Source organism: Symphalangus syndactylus, chromosome 1 (genome assembly GCF_028878055.3).
Source record: "Symphalangus syndactylus isolate Jambi chromosome 1, NHGRI_mSymSyn1-v2.1_pri, whole genome shotgun sequence".
Lineage (NCBI taxonomy): Eukaryota > Metazoa > Chordata > Mammalia > Primates > Hylobatidae > Symphalangus > Symphalangus syndactylus.
The window spans coordinates 116,517,489-116,539,976 of record NC_072423.2 but is presented as its reverse complement, the minus strand read 5'-3'; the positions used below and the strand labels follow the sequence as shown (position 1 = coordinate 116,539,976).

Here is a 22,488-nt window from a genome sequence, read left to right as displayed (position 1 = left end):
TGCACCACTGCACTCCAGCCTGGGCAACAGAGTGAGACTCCTTCTCAAAAACAAAAAAAATCTGAAAATTTGTCTCTGATTACCTTCACCTGACCTGTTAGTTGCATCGATTTGATCAAAATTCAGAAACACACGATGGTGTCTCTTGTACATAAGCACCAAAACTAAAAAGAAAATGCTTTTGTTGACTTTATTTTCAGTTTTGTTTTTCACATATTCAGGAATAAAGACATTCTCTACAATTATTGTTTTTCTCTAGAGAAATGCTTACAAACAGTAGCCAGCAACTTATACTTTCTTTTTTTTTTTAAGCTATTTTTTAATTTTAATTTTGACATAATTTCAGACCCATAGAAAATTTGCAGGAATAGGGCCAGGCAGAGTGGCTCACACCTATAATCCCAGCTACTCAAGAGGCTGAGACAGGAGAATCACTTGAGCCCAGGAGGCGAAGGTTGCAGTGAGCTGAGATTGCACCACTGCACCTCAGCCTGGGCAACAGAGCCAGAAGCTCCAAAAAAAAAAAAAAAAACACTTTAAAATTAGCCACACCTGTAGTTCTTTCTACTCCTGAGGCAGAGTGGGAGGATTGCTTGAGCCCAGGAGTTCAAAGTTACAGTGAGCTATTGATGGCAGCAGCAGCCCATCTGGAGCAGCCACTGCTAAGACACCAGCTGCAGCAGGAGAGATGTGGCTGGGGCTGCATGCTCTACAGAGCTGGTGTGGGCTGGGAACAGGCAGGAGCCCCGCCTCCTACTTAATTGGTAGGAGGGGAGCCCCATGCTCCCTGGTGCAGCTGCAGCTGCCCAGCCACCCACTCTGGACTGGGACATCTCTGGGCTCTCAGGGGCCTGGGAACCCCCACCCCTGTCAGCTCAGAAGTACCTGCTCCCACTCCCTGGCCTCTCTCCACTCCCAGTGCCCACTCAGGTGCAGAGCAAACTTGTGGCAGAGCCTGGGCACTGTCACAACCTGGCCAGGGTGGTGCTGACACACCAGCCCGCTGCTGTCTCTGTCCCTCCGGACTTTGGGCACTGACGAGCACGGGAGGGAGGCATGGTGAGGGTGGCTGAGGGCAGCTTGGCCCAGGCCTGCAAGAGCCCCTCAGCACAAACAGCCTGGGCACCATGGATGGCATGTTGATGGCAGGAGGCAGATAGGTTCCTGGGCAGAAAGGGCCAGGTCCCTGATGAAACCCCACCTTCAAGCCAGGAAGAGCCTGAAGTGTGAGGACTGGGCTGCCAGTTCCAGGTGAAGTCCGTGGCCCAGAGTGAAGACTTCATTGATGACCGTTCAGCCAATTGGATGGTGCTTTTTCCAGGCCCACCAGGAAAAACCTCTTTTCTGAGCACATAAAAACCCCACACTCAGGCAGACTCATGCCGATATTGGGACTACCAGCTGCGGGAAGGAGTTACCCACTTCAGGTCTCCTCAATGTTGAGACAGCCTGCCTGTGAAAAGGAGCTACCCACTGTGTGTCTCCTCTCTGCTGAGAGCTGGACATTCATGGGGATGACCTGCTGGCAGAAAAGAGCTACTCCAGGTCTCCTGAGAGCTGTTCTATCACTCCAATGAAGCTCCTCTCTGACTTGCTCACCCTCCAGTTGTCCACGTACCTCATTCTTCCTGGACATGGGACAAGAACTTGTGAACACCTAATGGTGGGACTTAAAGAGCTGTAACACAAACAGGGCTGAAAGACACCCCCTGCTCGCCACATTATGAGTCACAAGGAGAGAAAAGCTGCAGCCCTTCGGGGAGCCCAGACCTAGGGGCTCCCCAAACCAGGGCTGTGACACCCTCTTTGGGGCCCCGTGGTTCCTGGTGTCTCCAAGCTTCCAGGAACCACCACGTTCCTCAGTTCCCACAGTGGTACACCTGGTCAGCTGCAGCCTTGCATGGAGCCAGTGCCTGTGCTGGTGCATGGGTTTGTCCGCTCTCCACTGCAGTCAACACGCCTGGCTGTGCACAGTGGCTGGACCCTGCGCTCACTCACACACCCCTTGCCACTCTGTGCCTGGCTGGCCCTTGGCAGACGTGGGATCTGGGCCAGTAGTGTGAGCTGAGTGCAGCCTGCCAGGCCAAGTGGGCAGAATGAGTCCAGTGGGCCCGAGCCAAACTCGGGCAAAGACACTACCAACCACAGAGGTTTCCAGCTGGAAAAGTGACACCCCAAGGATCCCATGACACTATGATTGTGCTGTTGCACTCCAGCCTGGGCAACAGAGCAAGTCCCTGTCTCTAAAATAAAAAAAGAAAGAAAATTTGCAGAAATAATATAAAGAAGTCCCATGTAACCTCCACCCAGATTCCTCAAATGTTAACTTTGTACCACATTTGCTTTATTATTCTCTCTATATATATATTTAAATATTGAAATTATATATGTATATTTATACACATTTTTTCCCTGAACCATTTGAGTAAGTTGCACAGTGTCCCTTTACCCCAAATACCTAGGTTGTACTTTTATAAAATATAAAAACATTATCTTATATAAGAAAATAATAAAAATTAAAAAGTTAACTCTTATGACAATACTATTAGCTAACCCAGAGACATTATTCAAATGTCACTCATTTTCTGATTGCTGCCCTTTATTAGGAAAAGAAAATCCCAAATCATGAGCCACATTTGGTTGTCAAATCTCTTTAGTCTTCTTTAATCTGGAACAGTTCCTCAGTGTTTTCTTGTCTTTCATTACCTTGATGAATACAAGCCAATTATTTTGTAGAATGTCTTTCCATTTGTTTATCTGATGTTTCCTCATAATTACAGTTAGAGTTTTTTGCAGGCCTACCCCTCAAGTGACGTTGTGTTGTTTTCAGTGGATTACATAGGAGACATGTGAGGTTTATGTAACCCATTGCTAATGATACTAGTTTCTTCCAGGAAGTTATGATTTTTTTTCTTTTAATTAGCTTCTGTTAAGGAGATATTTAGGGCTATATAAATATCCTTTTACTCATTAGATTTTTACTTCCTCACTTGCTCTAATATTCATTGATGATTCTTGCTTGAATCACATATTACTCTGCTGGTTGCCACATGTTGATTTCCTCATTTCATCATCTCTTCATATGGGGACTATGTGAAGTGCCTATGTCCCCATCTTTCCTTGAGTACTCCCTTACTTTCTGGTTCACCAAGTTGTTCCAGGTTCATCGGGACTGTTCCTGCTCCAAAGTTTGATTCAGCAGTTTTGCCAGGAAGCTCTTGCTCTTTCTAGTGGGAATTGGTTTGTAGACGCCAACATCTCAGTGCTACATGTGCTCAGTTACTACTAATCCTCTCAGTGGCCAGAGCCAGCAAACATGTATCTTTATATCTGTATATATTAAAAGCCCGGCCGGTGGCTTAAGCCTGTAATCCTGGCACTTTGGGAGGCCGAGGTGGGTGGATCACGAGGTCGGGAGTTCGAGACCAGCCTGGCCAATATGGTGAAGCCCCGTCTCTACTAATAATACAAAAATTAGCCAGGCATGGTGGTGCCCACCTGTAGTCCCAGCTGCTCAGGAGGCTGAGGCAGAAGAATCACTCAAACCCGGGAGGCAGAGGTTGCAGCGAGCCGAGATCGTGCCACTGCACTCCAGCCTGGGTGACACAGTGAGACTCTGTCTCAAAAAATAATAATAATAATAAAATAAAACAGAAACCATGTTGAGAGTCTTTGTTTTTACTTCAGTTTTTAGAAACAAAACACAAATATTGTTAAGCTAGACCAGTTGATTTTTATACATTAAATGTAAGAATTCCAAAAATCAATTCATGAATCTGTAAGATCATATTTGAATCTATGTTGCAAAACATTTGGGCCCCAAACCAAACATGGTGTGTCATTTGATAATTCATATGTCAATAAATCATGCTTTCTCTTACATAATTTAAAGTAAGTTGAACAACATGTGTTACTTAGTAAGTGTGGAAAAGTTGGAAAATTGTAATGCCATATCCAATAGTAGTGATGTAAATTAAGATATATTTACCTGCTTAATCACACACCATGCAGAAGTGATAAAATGTTTACCAATATTCTTAAAGAGGGTATAGGAAGGATTATTAATTGCTATGCAAAGTCAGTGAATTAAAAAAAAAAAACATTGAACACTTTCACCTAGAGGATAAGCTTCCAGTTCCCTTTCTCAGTGTGTAAGATCCTTCACAGTCTGACCCCACTTCACCCCTAGTCCCTCTCCAGTCTCTTATGCCCTTCTCTCCCTCTAAGCATCCTGTCATCTGGGCATATTGGTTCATCTCATAGATCTTTATGCACTAATATGATTGACATGCCATTCTCTCTCACCTACCTGGAAAGATCTGATACATCTTTCAGGTTCCAGATCACATACTACCTGTTCTACAGAATCTTCCAGGAAGAATTACTTCTTCTTTTCTCATAATAGTTCTTATATTATATTCTAATTGCTTATCTCTATATTCCTTATTAAATGTGTCTTCCTTTAAAACAGGGACTTTATCTTCCTTGTAATCCCAACACAACACAATGTCAGGCATTCAGTATAAGTGTTTAATAGGTGCATAATGATTTGTCAGTTTCAATATTCTAAACTTGATAATTTTTAAATGCTTTAGATCACAACATCTAAAACATTTAAAGTGAATATTAAGGAACCTAGCGCTCGCTTCAGCAGTACATATACTAAAAATGGAATGAGGGCAGGTATAGTGGCTCACGCCTTTAATGCCAGCACTTTGGGATGCCAACACGGGAGGATCATTTGAGCCCAGGAGTTCAAGACCAGTTTGGGCAACATAGCAAGACCTCATCTCTACAAATAGTAAATTTAAAAAATTAGGTGGGCATGGTAGCACATGCTTGTAGTCCCAGCTACTAGAGTGGCTAAGTCTGGAGGATCACTTGAGCCCAGGAGGTCAAGGCTGCAGTGAGCCATGATCACACCAGTCTATTCTAGCCTGGGCAACATAGTTAGACCCCATCTCAAAAAAATTGGAACAATACAGAGAAGATTAGCATAGCCAATTAAAAGAAATTTTTTAAGAAAAAATGGCCAGGCATGGTGGCTCATGCCTATAATCCTAGCATTTTGTCAGGCCGAGGTGGGAGGATCACTTGAGCCCAGAAGTTTGGAGCCAGCCTGGGCACCAAAGTGAGACCTAGTCTCTACAAAAAAATAATAAGAAAAAAGGGAACCTCTGATTTTCCTGGAGTTTTCTCTTGCATAGTAATGCCTGGGGCCCACCCACAACCAGTTTGTTTTCGAATCTGAAATGTTCCCCTCAGCCCAGAGTCACTTTACCATTCTGTTCCCTCCCCCCCACAACCCACTCCGGCAGCAGCTCTTCAGCCTCCCAAGACTCCATCCAGGTCAGTCATTTCTCTGGACTTCCCTTGGGTAGCCAGTGACCCTGACCACTAACAAGCACCCTTATGTCATGATTATAGCACCAAGTGAGAGTTTCTACAGAGGCAGTGCTGCTCTCTAGAAGGCCACACAGGCTTTCAGCTCTTTTCTGAAAGCTATCCCTTCTAATCCTTAAAGTCTTTTTTTTTTTTTTGTAATTTTTAGATGGAGTCTCACTCTGTCACCCAAGCTCTGGAGTGCAGTTGCGTGATCTCAGCTCACTGCAACCTCTGCCTCCTGGGTTCAAGCGATTCTTCTGCCTCAGTCTCCTAAGTAGCTGGGATTACAGATGTGCGCCAACACGCCTGGCTAATTTTTTTGTATTTTTTAGTAGAGATGGGGTTTTACCACGTTGGCCAGGCTGGTCTCGAACTCCTGACCTCATCATCCACCCACCTCAGCCTCCCAAAGTGCTGGGATCACAGGCTTGAGCCACCACACCCGGCCAAAGCATTTTTGATATTTAGTTCTTCTTGTAAGACTATTGAGGTAAACATTCTAAGAAATACAAGTTTAGAGAACATCTTTCTGCTGAGCTTATTATAGAGTTGATATAGTTGAGATGAAACTGAAACTGGACATTTGTTTGGGTGGAAAGGAATGGAGGTGTCACTGAGCACCAGGGTAGTGAAGAGGTCCTCCTGGAAGGAGGGTGTGGCAAAATGACTAGATTGGTAAGGTCTGACCAGTCGGAGGGACTAGGTTACAGGGATGAAAGAATAAGCATTGGGAGCTCAGGGTAGTAATATCCAAGACTAAAATAAAGGGAGAAACTGGAGTCCACCCAGCCAGAATCCACAAAGTAATCTTTTCCTATTCCTTCATCAGGACCCATTGCCTCTTAATTGTCACTAGTCCCATTGGATATGTCTGTTGAGTTTGACTTTTACACCTTTTTAGCTCTATTATAATATTTGCTCACTTGCTCCATAATTAGTATCAGTTCTACCTCCCAGATGTGTATGACTGACATCGGTGAAGATCTAGTATAGCTTACTGAAGGTTGTAATAAACATACTTTGAAGTATTTTTAATTTAAAAAATTATTCTGTCTCCAGGAATCTAGTGACAGGTTTGATATAATTAAAATTTAATTTTTTAATATGCAAAGGAAGTTGTCATAACTAGAATATGATTTGACAGGTGTTGGCAGTTCTCCAAGCAACTTATTTTAAAAGTAGGTATTTCTGAAAAAGAATAGGTAGAAGTAAAGGTTTGATTGAAAACTCGATTTAACACTGGGGCTGCTTTAAGGTAATGTATGTGTCCTTTTTTTCTGAGTACAATTTTTTTTTTAACTTTTAGGTTCGGGGTACATGTGTAGGTTTGTTATATAAATAAACTCTCATCATAGGGGTTTGTTGTACAGTTTATTTTGTTACCTAGGTACTAAGCCTAGTACCCAATAGTTGTTTTTACTGATCCTCTCCCTCCTTCTATCCTCTACCTTCGAGTGGGTCCCGGGGTCTGTTGCTCTCCTCTTTGTGTCCATGTGGTCTCATCATTTAGCTCCCGTTTGTAAGTGAGAACATGCAGTATTTGGTTTTCTGTTCCTGTGTTAGTTTGCTAAGGATAATAGCCTCTAGCTTCATCCATGTTCCCACGAAATACATGAACTCATTCTTTTTTATGGCTGCATAGTATTCCATGATATATATGTACCACGTTTTCTTTACCCAATCTGTCATTGATTGGCATTTAGGTTGATTCCAAGTCTTTGCTATTGTGAATATGCAAGTGCATGCATGTGTCTTTTAATAGTAAAAATATTTATATTATAGTTAGTATTGTAAAGTATGTATCTCTCTGTCTCTCTCTTTCTAGATCCTGGTTAGATAACAATGGGAAAAGTGCTGTTAAAAAGCTAAAGAACAGTTTGCCACTTAGAAAAGAACTAGATCGTTTAAAAGATGAACTGTCTCATCAATTGCAACTCTCAGATATCAGGTAATAAAGAAGAGAGAACCTAATTTAGAAATTAAAATGAATATGAATTACCAACTGATAAGCTTTTCAGCAGCTAAATATTTGTATCTTTAACTTTAATTGCTCTGATAACTGAGTACTCTTCAATTATCTTTATGAACATCATGAAATGTTCATCTGTGTAATAAAACTCTTATTAATTTCTTATTTTAAATATTGAAGTGAGGCTGTGCACAGTGGCTCTTGCCTGTAATCCCAGCACTTTGGGAGGCCAAGGTGGAAGGATCGCTTGAGCCCAGGAGTTCAAGACTAGCCTGGGCAACATATGGAGACCCCATCACTATAAGAACTTAAAAAAAATTAGCTAGGCACTGTGGCCTGCACCTGTAGTCTTAGCTACTTGGAAGGCTGAGGCAAGAGGATCACTTAAGGCCGGGCACGGTGGCTCACGCCTGTAATCCCAGCACTTTGGGAGGCCGAGGCGGGCGGATCATGAGGTCAGGAGATCGAGACCATCCTGGCTAACACAGTGAAACCCCATCTCTACTAAAAATACAAAAAATTAGCCGGGCGAGGTGGCAGGTGCCTGTAGTCCCAGGTACTCAGGAGGCTGAGGCAGGAGAATGGCATGAACCCCGGGGGTGGAGCCTGCAGTGAGCCAAGATCACGCCACTGCACTCCAGCCTGGGCGACAGCGAGACTCCGTCTCAAAAAAAAAAAGAGGATCACTTAAGCCCAGGAGCTTGAGGCTGCAGTGAGCTATAATTGCATCACTGCACTGCAGCCTGGGTGATAGAGCAAGACTTCATCTCAATTTATATATATGTTACTTCTTTCTTCTATATATAGATAAAGAAGTAAGGTTTGTTTAAGTACTGACATTTTTGGTGTAATAAACTTTTTTACATAATAAGTTTGTAAGAAAAATACCCTCTTCCTTATACACATAATATATAAAAAATAATTATGCCCCCATCTTGTAAGATATTTAAGGCCAGACACAGTGACTCATACCTGTAATTCTAGCACTTTGGGAGGCCAAGGCAGGAGGATCACTTGAGGCCAGGAGTTTGAGACCAGCCTGGGCAACATAGCGAGACCCCATCTCTAAATAATAATAAGTGTTTTAAAAGATTAGTATTTGAGTTTAAAAAGAGGAGGGGAGAGAGAAAATGGATGTTGTATTCTTGGTTCCATGTTATATAGCAGGACTTTTTAAGTAAGTTTTCATAAACTTGGAAATTGCAGTTATATAAAGATCCATGCTGAAATTTATTGCGGAATAGATTTAACAGTTCTTAAAACTGTAAGGAAGGGGAAAGGAGGAGTCAGGTCATTCAGTCATTGGACTTCCCATCACTAGAACTCAGAAAAATCGTCATCCAGTCTTCATGTTTAAACATCTTTGTTACTTTTTGCTATAGCCTGTTTTGTTGTTTTCAATTCTCATTATTAGGACTTTTTTTTCTTATATTAAAACAAATGGGCTGGGCGCGGTGGCTCACGCTTGTAATCCCAGCACTTTGGGAGGCCGAGGCGGGCGAATCACGAGGTCAGGAGATCGAGACCATGGTGAAACCCCGTCTCTACTAAAAATACAAAAAATTAGCCAGGCTTGGTGGTGGGCGCCTGTAGTCTCAGCTACTTGGAGAGGCTGAGGCAGGAGAATGGCGTGAACCCGGGAGGCGGAGCTTACAGTGAGCCGAGATTGCGCCACTGCACTCCAGCCTGGGCGACAGAGCGAGACTCCGTCTCAAAAAAAAAAAAAAAAAAAAAAACAAATGACTATTTGGGTACCATAAAAACACCTTTTTTTCCTGTGTTTACAGAGTACAGATAGTATTTACATGTTCTGTTCTTGTATAATCAAATCATCATAAGATAATTCAGAATTTCAAAGCATTCTTTTAGACTTCCATGTGTGGAATGTTTGAATGTATGCATATATCCGTTATTTTATCATCACACTAATCATTTTCAAATTAAACTTTATTATAGGGGTTTCTTCCCATTCCATAGTCTATTAGCATAAACTTTTCTAACTAAAAATAGTAAGATCATTTTTAAAAGTTTATAAGATAAATAAATTAAGATGCATGCAAATAACTTTTTCTAATAGAAATTTTAAAAGATCTGTCAAAGCAGACTGGGGTTAGGAAAATGAAAGGATTTCTTAAACAAAAAAAGAAATAAACATTATTTTACAGTATCATGGAGAAATTTCTCAGCTTTAATTTATATTATGGTAAATGTCAATAGATATAACCCAGCCAGGTATGGTGGCTCACACCTGTAATCCCAGCACTTTGGGAGGCCAAGGCAGGCAGATCACGAGGTCAGGAGTTCGAGACCAGCCTGACCAACATGGTGAAACCCCATCTCTACTAAAAATACAAAAATTAGCCAGGCCTGGTGGCACGTGCCTGTAGTCCCAGCTACTCAGGAGGCTGAGGCAGGAGAATTGCTTGAACCCAGGAGACAGAGGCTGTAGTGAGCCAAGATCACGCCACTGCACTCGGCCTGGGCAACAGAGCAAGACACTGTCTCAAAAAAAAAAAAAAAAAAAAAAAAAAAATATATATATATATATATATATATATATCCCACATAAACAAAAGCTCTTTGGAGTTTTCAATTTTTAAGAGTGTAAAAGGGTCCCTGAGACCATAACATATGAGGGCTTCTTTACTTGCTAAAAAATTAGCCAAAACTCCAGCAAACAAAGATTAACTAATGACATTGTTTTTCATTCTAAACAGCCTATATAAAACACCATTTTTAACGAAAACAGCATTTACTACCTTTGTCACTTAAATTTTTAATTTCAAATAACCAAAAATTAATATTCTTTCAAATTATTTTACTTTTTAAATTGTAGTTTAAAGAAAAAAACAATTTTTTAAACAAGTTTTCATTTTATCAGAAATGACATTCATCAGAATTAGTATTAGGATAAAAGAAGAACCTACGTTTCTTGAGCGCCTGTTTTGAATGCCTGACTCCTTCACACACATTACCTCATTTGATGTCTACTATCTGTGCAGCAGGAAACATCCTCACTTTGCATGCATGAAAGTGAAAACCTTAGGAAGGCTAAAAGCAGCTTGTTCAAGGTCACAGAGCTAGTAAACCACAGAATTAGAATTCCAAGGTGAGTTTTCTGACACCACTCGAGACCAGTGCTCTTCACAGTTACACAGCAGGGCCTCTGACATCGTGTCAATGTCAGGTTCCATGTGTCACTGAGGTTTAATATTAATTTATAAAATGAGCAGATTACATGATTTCATCAGAATCACTTTCTCTAGAATAAGATAAAAAGAACCTGAGGTCAGGTACGGTGGCTCATGCCTGTAATCCCAACACTCTGGGAGGCCGAGGCGGGTGGATCACTTGAGTCCAGGTGTTCAAGACCAGCCTGAGCAACATGGTGAAACCCTGTCTCTACAAAAAAAATTTTTTAAGTAGCCGGCCATGGTGGCACATGCCTTTAGTCCCAGCTGCTCGTGAGGCTGAGGTAGGAGGATCTCTTGAGCAGAGGAGGTCAAGGCTGCAGTGAGTCGTGATTACACCACCACACTCCCGCCTGGGCGACAGAGTGAGACCCTGTCTCAAAAACAAAAAAGAGAACCTGATAAACCTAACTGGAATTCCCAGTTGGAACTTGAATCTAAAACAAAACCATCATCATTGTAACAATGTGAAAAAGAAAAACACTTTTTTCAAAGTTTTCTCATTTCATCATCTTATTTTTAAATAGAAACATCTTATATTTGCTTATTTTAAATCTTTGGATACCTGAACATAGTAGTAATATTTCTGCGCTCTGGTAAACAATTCATCTTCCATCTGGTTGCTTTTTTAAAAATTAGCTAGCTTAGAAACATATGATCAATCAAACATGTTATGTGTCTGCTTCAAAAGAGGCTCATTGGCTTCCCAAGGACTCCAGTAGTTGTGGTGAGTGCTCACTCCTTCTTCGGGGTGCCACTTGTTAACATGCGTGTGTGCTCTGTTGGCCTAGGTGGCAGAGGAGCTGGGGCATCGCCCACCGCTGTAGCCAGCTGCATAGTTTAAGCCGCTTAGCACAGCAGAATTTGGAAACACTTAAAAAAGCAAAAGGTAAACATTTTCCATTTTCTTTTAAAAAATCACTTAGCTGCTATGTACATCTATAAATTTTAATGGAAAAACCAAATAACTTTATCACAGCTGAACTTTTAAATCTGTTCTTTGAATAAAGCAGCGGCATAAAATTAGCCTTTAAGCTTCTACGGAATTTAATCCTGGGTTTATACACTATTTGCACAATGCTGAAAGAATGAAGCACCTCGTCCATGACCAGAGGTTTTGTGTTTTATCATCAGGGTGTACAATCATATTTACAGACCGTTCTGGCATGAGTGCAGTGGGCCATGTGATGCTAGGAACAATGGATGTCCATCACCACTGGACAAAAGTAAGAAAGAGCCTTAAAATTAAAAACTCCTTGTCATTCATATACTTTCATTTCCAACAATGCTATAATGTTAATGAACTAAAAAAAAGTTTTGTTTTGTTTTTGTTTTTGTTTTTTAATGTTTTTAATCGTAGTGTCAGCTGTTTTCAGATCAGATGCTTAAATACCATGTACTTAAAATACTTAAGAGGGAAGACTGATTTTTAAGGCAGTTTTTATCTGATAATATTACATTCTTTTCTGAAGCACAGCCTGAAATCCTATATTCTGTTGTTTTGTTTTACTTGTTCTTAACAGATTTATTGAGGTATAACTGACATTTAATAAATTGCACATGTTTCTTGTGTGTTATTTGGTAAGTTTTGACATATATGTATGCCCATGAAGCCATTATCACAGTCAAGATAGCAAACGTATCCAACAACTGGGCATATATGTGAGCATATGGCCCTTTGTAAACACTCCCTCCTATCCCACCACCCCCTCTCCAAGCAACCACTGGTCTGCTTTCTGTTACTATAGATTAGTTTTGGAGTTTTTCATAAGTGGAATCATAGGGCTTGCAAACTTTTGTGTCTGGTTTCTTTCACTGTCTCATTTTGAGATTCATCCATGCTGTTGCATGTATTGAGAGTTTATTCCTTTTTATTACTATGTACTATTTCATTGTATAAATATACCACAGTTTGTTTATTCATTCACCTGTTGATGGACATAGGGTCGTATCACTTTGTGACTATTACAAATAAAGCTGCTATGAACATTTGTGCACAAATATATGGACATATATTTCCTTTCTCTTGGGTAAATACCTAGAATAGAATGGCTGGATCATACGGTAGAGTATTTTAACTTTTTAAAAAACTGCCAACACTTAACTATGTTCATCTTTTTAATTTTAGTCTAATAGCTCTGTGGTACAATCTCATTCAGTGTTTAATTTGCATTTCTCTAATAATAAATAATGGTGAGCATCTTTTCATGTGCTTATTTGTCATCCACATATCTTCTTTAGTGAAGCATCTGTTCAAATCAAATATTTATTTGGTAGAAATACTTGCAAACCACATATCTGACAAAGACATTATATCTAGAATATATTTTAAAACTCTCAAATTTCAGCAGGAAAAGAAAAAACCAATCCAACTAAAAAAGGGCAATCTAAAACTCTCAAAATTCAGCAGAAAAAAAAAAAAACAACTAAAAAAGGCTACTAAAAAAACCAATCCAACCAAAAACGGTGACATGAAATGACATGTTGCCAAAGAGAATGTACAAATGACATGTAAGCACATAAAAACATGTTTATCGGCCAGGCACTGTGGCTCACGCCTGTAATCCCAGTACTTTTGGAGGCCAAGGCAGGTGGGTCACAAGGTCAGGAGTTCAAGACCAGCCTGGCAAACACAGTGAAACCCTGTCTCTACTAAAAATTAAAAAAAAAAAATTAGCCGGGCATGGTGGCAGGCGCCTATAGTCCCAGCTATTTGGGAGGCTGAGGCAGGAGAATCACTTGAACCCGGGAGGCAGAGGTTGCAGTGAGCCGAGATTGCGCCACTGCACTCCAGCCTGGGCAACACAGTGAGACTGTGTCTCAAATAGAAACATAGATAGATAGATAGATGATAGATAGATAGATAGATAGATAGATAGATAGATAGATAGATAATAGATAGATAGATGATAGATAGATAGATAGATAGATAGATAGATAGATAGATAGATAGATAGATATAGATAGAACCATAGTGCATTATCACTACACACCAGGATGGCTAAAATAAAAAATAGTTACATGCTGGTAAGAATGCAGAAAAAATAGGTCATTCATGCATTGCTGATGGGAATGTAAAGTGGTACAGGCATTCTGGAAAAAGACTATAATGGTTTCTTACAAAACTAAATATGACCCAGCAGTCACCCTTGGGCATTTACAGCAGAGAAATGAAAAATTATGTTCACACAAACACCCCTACATGAATGTTTATAATAGCCAAAAACTAGGAAAAAAATGAATGTTCTTCAGTGTGTGAATAGCTAAACAAACTGGTACATCCATACCATAGGATTCTACTCAGCAATGAAAAGGAATGAGCTATTGATACATGCAGCAACTGGATGGATCTTAAGGGCATTGTGCTGAGTGAAAAAGTCAGTCTCAAAAGGTTACAAACTGTATGATTCTATTTACATAACACCCTTGGAATAATAAAATGATAGAAAGGAAGAAAAGATTAGTGGTTGCCAGGAAGTAGAGAGAGGGGAGCAGAGATGTCAGTGCTATAAACGGGATCCCTGTGATGGAACTCTTGTGTGTTTTGACTGTGGCAGTGTCACACGGCTCTATACACATATAATAAAATGAATACACATGTGAAAAATACACAAATGCATGCAAGTAAAACTGATGAACTCTGAGTAAGATTAATGAATTGTATCAATGTCAATTTCCTGGTTGTGATATTATGCCAATAATTGTATAAGATGTACTGTTAAGTGAAAGGTATATGAATCTACAATTATCTCAAAATAAAAAGCTTTTAAAATGTAGTTACCATATATACATGAGTAACCCAGAGAAAAATTGAAAAGTAGGGAGTAAAATTATTTTCCACAAGATGTTAAAAGTAGATTATAAATAATATGTAGAATTTTTACATAGCTATTGCTTTTATTATAGCAGAGTTTTTAATGCCTTCTAATTCTTCTAAAAGGCCCTGGCTTTTAATAGAAAATCTTAAGTCCTTAGTGGTCCTTCCCTGACCCAGCCCCCACGTCCCCCTTCAGCCCTTCTCTTTCCACTCAATTGCAGCAGGTCACATGCCAGCCATACCAAACTCCTTATTGTTTCCAAATATGCTGTTCCTTTTCATGGTTCCATATTTGCACATGCTCTTTTTCCTTCCCCCAAAGCATCCCTTACATTCATGTGCCATTTCTAAATCTTACTTAATGTTTAAGATTGATCAAATTAGACTCCCTTAGAAACCTTTGCCTGAACCTCCTCTGTATCCACTCACCCTGATTTGGCATTTAGTATGCTAAATTCGGATTTTTGTTTCCTTGTACCCCAACTGTGAGTCCCAGCCAAACAGGGACAAACTCTTATAATCTGTACACTTGAAATGTCCAGCTCAGTGCTTACGTATATGGTAGGTGTGCAATCATATTTATTGCACTTAATTGTATTTAGTTGCTTTAAAGTAAATTTTGAAGGAATAGACTAAGTTGAAATACATACACTTTATTTCTAAAACCTTTCTTTATGCCATTTAATAATTCTAAACTAATTTAAGATTCTTACCTAAATATTTAAATATACTAGTGCTTAGGATTAGGACTTACTTTTATTTGGAGCATATTTTCTTTTTGGAACCTCACAAATTCCCATCTAAAAATCCCAAAGATTTACAGTGGCTTGTTTTGAATATTAATATTTCCAGCATTACATTAAGTTTTTTTTTATCTCTTATGTGAACTTTCCTTCAATGAAAATCATTTTCTTGTTAAAAATGTCTTAATGCCATTTATTGGAATTCTAAAATTAAATTATTATAGTAACATAAAACTATTTCTTTCCCTTTGTTAACACTGTAGCTTTTTGAAAGACTGCCAAGTTATTTTGACCTTCAGAGGAGGCTGATGATTTTAGAAGACCAAATAAGCTATCTTTTAGGTGGCATACAAGTTGTTTATATTGAAGAATTACAGCCAGTATTGACACTTGAAGAATATTACTCTCTTCTTGATGTGTTTTATAATAGACTGTTGAAAAGTAGAATACCATTTCACCCTCGAAGTTTGCGTGGTTTACAAATGATCCTTAACAGGTAAATATCTAAGATAGAAGGATGACTTTTATTCCTTCGTCTAGGTGGGTTGTGTGTGTAAATGCCTTAAATTGTTTTGTATTTCAATAGGTAGTTCTTAGGAATTAAAGAAAAATGCCACTACTTGTGTTAGCAACCCTCTTCTACACACTAGAAAAGCCAGCATGGGAGGACTGAAGGATTTAATGTCTAGAACATTCTTTGAATATATTGCTGAGCAGATTTACTGGGCAAAGTCAATCCAGTGGAAAACATTATAAGATTAATAGTAAATCAGTAGCCATCATCTGTGGTGTATACACTGTTTGCCGAGCACTGTGCTGGGTACTTATATGCATTCTGTCTTTAGCTCTCACAACCTCACTGTGCAGCAGGTCACCCCTGGCATGTGACAGATAAGGAAGGTCAGAGGGCTTGCAAGTAGGTCGTGATCTTGAAGAAGTGTGTCTTTGGGGGCAGCAAAGCTTTAAGTCAATGTTGCTGTACTTTTGAGGTGGCTTTTCTTGATGATTTTTTTTTTTTTATTTTCCTGAAGACTAATAAAACATTTTCTCTGGTGGGGGAGAGGGTCAGTGGTTTTTCCTTTAATGTATATTTTATTGCAGTGACAGATATGCTCCAAGCTTGCATGAACTCGGGCATTTTAATATTCCAACACTCTGTGATCCAGCAAATCTCCAGTGGTTTATTCTCACCAAAGCTCAGCAGGCAAGAGATAACATGAAAAGAAAGGAAGAGTAAGTACTGCCAGTCCTCTGTAAAGTCAGATCATTTAGTCTAACTGAAAACTTCAGATATTTGGAACTCATAAATATGGGACCTGGAAACAGTATGAAGCTTAGGAAATTGACTAATTATTAGATATTCCATATTTATTTCTTCCCTACCTAAATTATGTTACCACCATGGACCTCAGTTTGAGGAGTACAGCTTCTTAATATAAAAGTCAATTCAGGAACAGAATGAAAAATAAGAATATCAGCAAGGAATTTTCCAGATGGAAAAGACTGACAACAAGGAAAAATATTGGTTATTTCTTGATTAACAGGAATCTTTATTGTTTTAAAATTTTCAAACTGTTGATATAAAAAGAGCTTTATCTGTATCTTAATTAAGTTGAGAAGAAAACTTAAAGTAAAAAAATCATCTTAGGCCCGGTGCGGTGGCTCATGCCTGTAATCCCAGCACTTGGGGAGGCCGAGGCAGGCAGATCGCTTGTGAGGTCAGGAGTTTGAGACCAGCCTGGCCAACATGGTGAAACCCCATCTTTACTAAAAATACAAAAGTTATCCAGGTGTTGTGGCGGTCACCTCTAGTCCCAGCTACTCAGGAGACTGAGGCAGGATAATGGGTTGAACCCAGGAGACGGAGGTTGCAGTGAGCCAAGATCATGCCACTGCACTCCAGCCTGGAGGAAAGAGCGAGAAAAAGAAAAAAAAACCTTTTAACTATTGATATAAAGAAAACTTTATCTGCATTTTAATTAACTTGAGAAGAAACCTTAAAGCAAAAAATCATTTTAGGCCGGGCACAGTGGCTCAAGCCTGTAATCCCAGCACTTTAGGAGGCCAAGGCAAGGAGATCACTTGAGCCCAGGAGTTCAAGACCAGGCTAGGCAACATGGTGAAACCCTGGGCAATATGGTGGGGAAAAAAAAAAATTAGCCAGGCATGGTGGCACATGCCTGTATCCCAGCTACTCAGGAGGCTGAGGTGGGAGGATTGATTGAGCCTGGGTGGTCAAGGCTGCAGTGAGCTGTGATCACACCTCTGTACTCCAACCTGGGTGACGTAATGAAATCCTTTCTCAAAAAGATATATGTGTCATTTTAGTTCCTAAGCAGTGTTGTTTTTATGTTGTTTGTATCTTTGAAGGAGTCCTATTATAGCCAACAGTTTCCTGTTTTGTAGGTGGTAAGATATTGCTTGATAATGTTTTATGTATCACCTGTGAAGAAATGAGGTCATTTACTTAGCCAGCATTTACTGTGACTGTTATGTGCCCAAAGCTGAGATCAATGCCATTGATAGAAAGACTCAGACGTGATCTCCGCCTCCTGGAATTGTTTCTAGTAGGAGATGTGAGTGCTGTAAATTTGCCAGTGGTAGCTGGAGCACAGTCAAGTGGGAAGAGCCAAAGCTGACACCCTGGTAGCATAGGGGACAAGGGAAGGCAACAGCAGGGAACAGGATGGAAGCTGGAGAGAATGCCATTCCACATGTCCATGGAGGGAAGTTTCAAGGAGAAGAGAGGAGGACAGGGTGATGGGACCTGGTTGTTTAGCAGGGTGTCAGTGGAAGCAGTTTTCCTGCCTTACTGTTGATTTGAGGCTCAGTTTCCACAAAGTGCTCATTTAAAAAGCCAGGAATCTTAACTATAGAAAGAGGCTAGGTATGGTGGCTCACACCTGTAATCTCAGCACTTTGGGAGGCTGAGGTGGGCAGATCACTTGAGGTCAGGAGTTTGAGACCACCCTGGCCAACCTGGTGAAACCTCGTCTCTACTAAAAATACAAAAATTAGACGGTCGTGGTGGCGCACACCTGTAATCCCAGCTACTCAGGAGGCTGAGGCAGGAGAATCATTTGAACCTGGGAGGCAGAGGTTGCAGTGAGCCGAGATCACACCATTGCACTCCAGCCTGGGCGACAGAGCGAGAGTCCGTCTCAGAAAAATAAATAAATAGAAGGGATGGCAACTAACCATGGAAGCCATTCTTTTAGCAAGAGACGGTGAGATCATTTTATGTATAAAATAAATGAAGGAGCAGCATCTCTGTTTTCCTTATGGAACTGATGACAACTGGGTAGGCCAGATCCTATCACACCCTACCTCTTGATTGGTTAAGTATTTGTTCATGCTATTTCTTTTCTAAATTTGACATCTGCTTTAACCCTCAAGAGCAATTCTAGCCAACTGTTGATCATTAGGACTAATGATTTTGTTTGCTATAACCTATCAGCTGCTTTTTCTCTATGGCCATTTTATAGCTTTGGAGTAATGCTATTAGATTGTGAGAAAGGAAAGTAAAAGTAAAAAATTCAAATAGGTCAATTTGTGAATGTTCCGGCCGGGCGCGGTGGCTCACACTTGTAATCCCAGCACTTTGGGAGGCCGAGGCGGGCGGATCACGAGGTCAGGAGATCGAGACCACGGTGAAACCCCGTCTCTACTAAAAATACAAAAAAAATTAGCCGGGCGTGGTGGCGGGCGCCTGTAGTCCCAGCTACTCGGAGAGGCTGAGGCAGGAGAATGGCGTGAACCCAGGAGGCGGAGCTTGCAGTGAGCCGAGATCGCGCCACTGCACTCCAGCCTGGGTGACAGAGCGAGACTCCGTCTCAAAAAAAAAAAAAAATTTGTGAATGTTCCATCCTACCAGTTGCTCAGGCGAATAAAAACCCATGAGTCATCTTGATTCCTCTCCCCTGTCTCACTCCCTACCCCAGTCCACCTTCAGAGCAGACGTGGAAAGAAACTCAGCTCTTCTCGTTTCCTTTCCTGCTGCACCTGGTCTGAGCCTCCATCATTTTGTGATGGCCTCTTGTCTGGTCTTCAGGCTTCCACACTCAGCACCTCCCCGACCCGCAGCGGACTCTCGTCAGAGCAGCAGTGAGAACCTAGTCAGAGCTGTCACTCCTCTGCCCAATGCCCACAGACACTCTGCCCACTCCCTTGCTTCTCTCAGCTCAGCTCCTAGGACTCTCCTCTCACTTGTTCTGCTCCAGCCTTTTTATACTCCTCGAGCACTCTTGACATGTATCCGCTCCTGGGCCTGTGTGCTTTCCCACAGCCTGAGGCACTCCTTCCTCAGAAACCTCAGCTTCCTCAGGCCCTGCTCACATTCCACCTTCTCTGGCTACACAACTCACAGCATGGAGCCCCCACCCTCTGCTGCACTCTCCTCTCCACGCCAGCTGGCCTGCCTTTCTCCATCCACCTCAGCAAATTTGCTGTTTCCTTATTAATGTATTTATTCTCTCTCTCTCCTTCCCAACAGAAGGTAAGCCCGCTGAGGGCAGACTTCAGTCTATTTTGTTCCCTCCGGTGCCAACTGGGATGGGTGCCTGGCACGCAGGGGGCCTTCAGGAAATACCCATTGACCTTTCACCTGCTTCCTTAGCCTTTTTCTGGCTCTGGGCCCCAGAGTCCTCATCCCTATACTTAGCCCCCAAGAAGAGGAAGCACTTGCTACTGGTCCCAACCTCCCTTCCGGCTCAGTCATCATCTTCATGCCCCTGACTCTGGGCCCAGGAGCCTCTCCTCGCCTTTGCTTCTTTCCTTCCTTTGCTCTGCTGTCCCTGCCCTAGTAAGACACCTTCATTATATTCGCAGAGCAGTGATGAAGACTAACTTCTTTCCTTCAATGAAGCATGTTCCTAGAGAGTGGTTTTCAGATACTTTTTCACTTATAAGGTGGATTCTTAAGTGGAAACATAGTTTATTTTTATTAGGTTGGTGCAAAAGTAATTGCGGTTTTTGCCATTTTTTTTTTTTTTTTTTTTTTTATGGCAAAAAACTGCAATTACTTTTGTACCAACCTAATAAAAAAGATTAAAGCTCTCAGCTGTTCTAGTTCAAAAGAAAATGAGCCAGAGGCCACCCATGCTCACAGGGTCCTCAGAGTAGCAGCTCTGCAGGACCCTCAGCTTGCTGAACAGTTAAAAAAAGGGAAAAAACCCACACTGTTCTAAGCTAGTATGTACAACCCACATGACCATCCCAAAACTGTGTGGCTTGTAGCTCCTCTCTCTTGGCATTGCCTGGCTGGCATGTAGACAGTGCTTGATGCCTGTGGAACCCCCAGTCCTTTGGAGGCTGGTGATAACCTAGTTCACAGTTCCTCTGTAGGGTGGTAATAACCCAGAGTAACCTGCACCTGAGAATCAACCAGCTCTCCCTAGCAGGGGCATTCCTCACTTTATGTTTTTATAGTAACCCACTCAGATGTTTCCTTTTACTCTATATCATATATTTTAAATTTTAAAATCACTTAGATAAGTTGGAAACAATCAAAATGTACAGTAATAGAAGAATGTTTAAGTAGTTCTGATACTTGCATGTAGTAGAAACAATCACTAAAGGCTGGGCATGGTGGCTTACACTTAGAATCCCAGCACTTTGGGAGGCTAAGGCAGGAGGATCACTTGAGCCCTGGAGTTCAAGACCAGTCTGGGCTACATGGTGAGACCTCGTCTCTACAAAAAATTTAAAAATTAGCTGGGTATGGTGGTTTGCACCTGTAGTCTCAGCTACTTGGGAATCTGAGGCAGGAGGTTTGCCTAAGCCTGGGTGGTCAAGGCTGCAGTGAACCGTGGTCACGACACTGATACTCCAGCCTGGGCAACAGCAAGACCCTATCTCAAGGCCAGGCACAGTGGCTCACACCTGTAATCCCAGCATTTTGGGAGGCTGAGGTGGGTGGATCACCTAAGGTCAGGAGTTCAAGACCAGCCTGGCCAACATGGCAAAACCCTGCCTCTACTAAAAATAGAAAAAATAGCCGGGCGTGGTGGTGAATGCATGCAATCCCAGCCACTTGGGAGGCTGAGGCAGGAGAATCACGAACCTGGGAGGCAGAGGTTACAGTGAGCCAAGATCGCACCACTGCACTCCAGCCTGGGTGACAGAGCAAGACTCCATCTCAAAAAAAAAAAAAATTAATCTCCTGCTGACTGCAGAGGCACCCAAGGATGAGGAAAGGCTGGTACACGTTATTTTCCTGTTGAGGGGACAACCCTGGGGAACCTTAACAAGGGCTGCCTTCCCAATGCTTCTCTAAGTTTGTACCTCAGAAGAACTGATGGGTTTTCCTGATACAAAGCTTGTGACCCATGGGTCTGGGAAACCTGGGGATGAGACTGTAGGCTTCTCCTAAAAGGAATGAGAATGAGAGTCTTGCCCAGGTTTTAAAGATATATTGCTGGAGAACTATGCAGCAACATAGTCACACTACAAGGCTTTTCACTTCCAAGCATAGTTGTTAATGTCTTTTCTTGACAATTGAAAAATCCCTTTACAGAAAAAGTTACTCATCCCCTGCTATTGATAGAAGTTTAAGGGTTCTTTCTGTCTAATCCTGGAGAGATTAGAAGTAGGCCCAGCTGTGAAACATTTTCAGAACCATCAGCCCTGACTGCTGTCTGTCTGCTTGAATCTCTAAGCAGCACTGTGTAGGAGAGTAATCTTACAGAAAAAGCAAACAGCACTTGAGAAAGTGATCAGTATTATAGGCCAGGATAACTAACTGCTATGACCATTTCTGTTTTTTACTGTCTAGTTTATGGAAATTTTATAGTACCTACTTTTCTGTGCAGAGTTTAAGGGTGATTAAATATAAGATATTTGGACATTTTAAACCAATGAAGTATTTTAAATAGACTGGCTCAGGGACGCGACCATGTCAGTTTTGCTTTATTCACATTGTTAAATGGACTTGCTGAGTAACTCATGTGTTGGTCTAGATGTATCACATTGAATCCACTTATCAAAACACCGTATCCCTAAGCACTTGCCACCTGTGGGAGAAAGTATTTGAGACACTGAGTTCTGCCTAGAGTTGTATACTTTGTAGACCTGAACTGAAGCCCCTGATGGAATAAGAGAGTTGTAACCTCAGGCAGAGGGGAGGGAACAGACAGGGGGCTGGTGAGGTAGGAGAGTAAGAGTGAAGAGGACCTGTCCTCCTCAGGATCCTGGTTTTCTGTGAGCCTGCTTTTATCTGGGAAATCTTTAGACAGCATTACTGTCCAAGGGTTAAATTTTAGGTGGGTCCTAAAACTAGGGCTTTTATATTCTTCATTTTCTGCTTCCTTCAGTCATTAACAGCTGCTAGGTAAGGCAATATAAGAGCTTTTTAAATTTTATGTTATTTTTAGCCCTTTACTGCTA

General features: G+C 41.3%; 1 protein-coding gene across 8 annotated transcripts in view; it reads left to right on the top strand.

The window, feature by feature from the left end:
• TCAIM (T cell activation inhibitor, mitochondrial) overlaps window positions 1–22,488 on the top strand; it is a 67,194-nt gene that overhangs the window by 42,425 nt on the left and 2,281 nt on the right. For 6 of the 8 annotated variants that reach the window (XM_055280832.2, XM_063611190.1, XM_055280822.2 and 3 more), the window contains 5 exons: window positions 7,211–7,333; window positions 11,337–11,434; window positions 11,680–11,771; window positions 15,369–15,601; window positions 16,207–16,338. In XM_055280832.2, coding sequence (XP_055136807.1) covers window positions 7,211–7,333; window positions 11,337–11,434; window positions 11,680–11,771; window positions 15,369–15,601; window positions 16,207–16,338 — 678 coding nt within the window. The remainder of the gene's footprint in view (window positions 1–7,210; window positions 7,334–11,336; window positions 11,435–11,679; window positions 11,772–15,368; window positions 15,602–16,206; window positions 16,339–22,488) is intronic. The other 2 variants (XM_063611196.1, XM_055280841.2) reach the window with 1 other exon arrangement.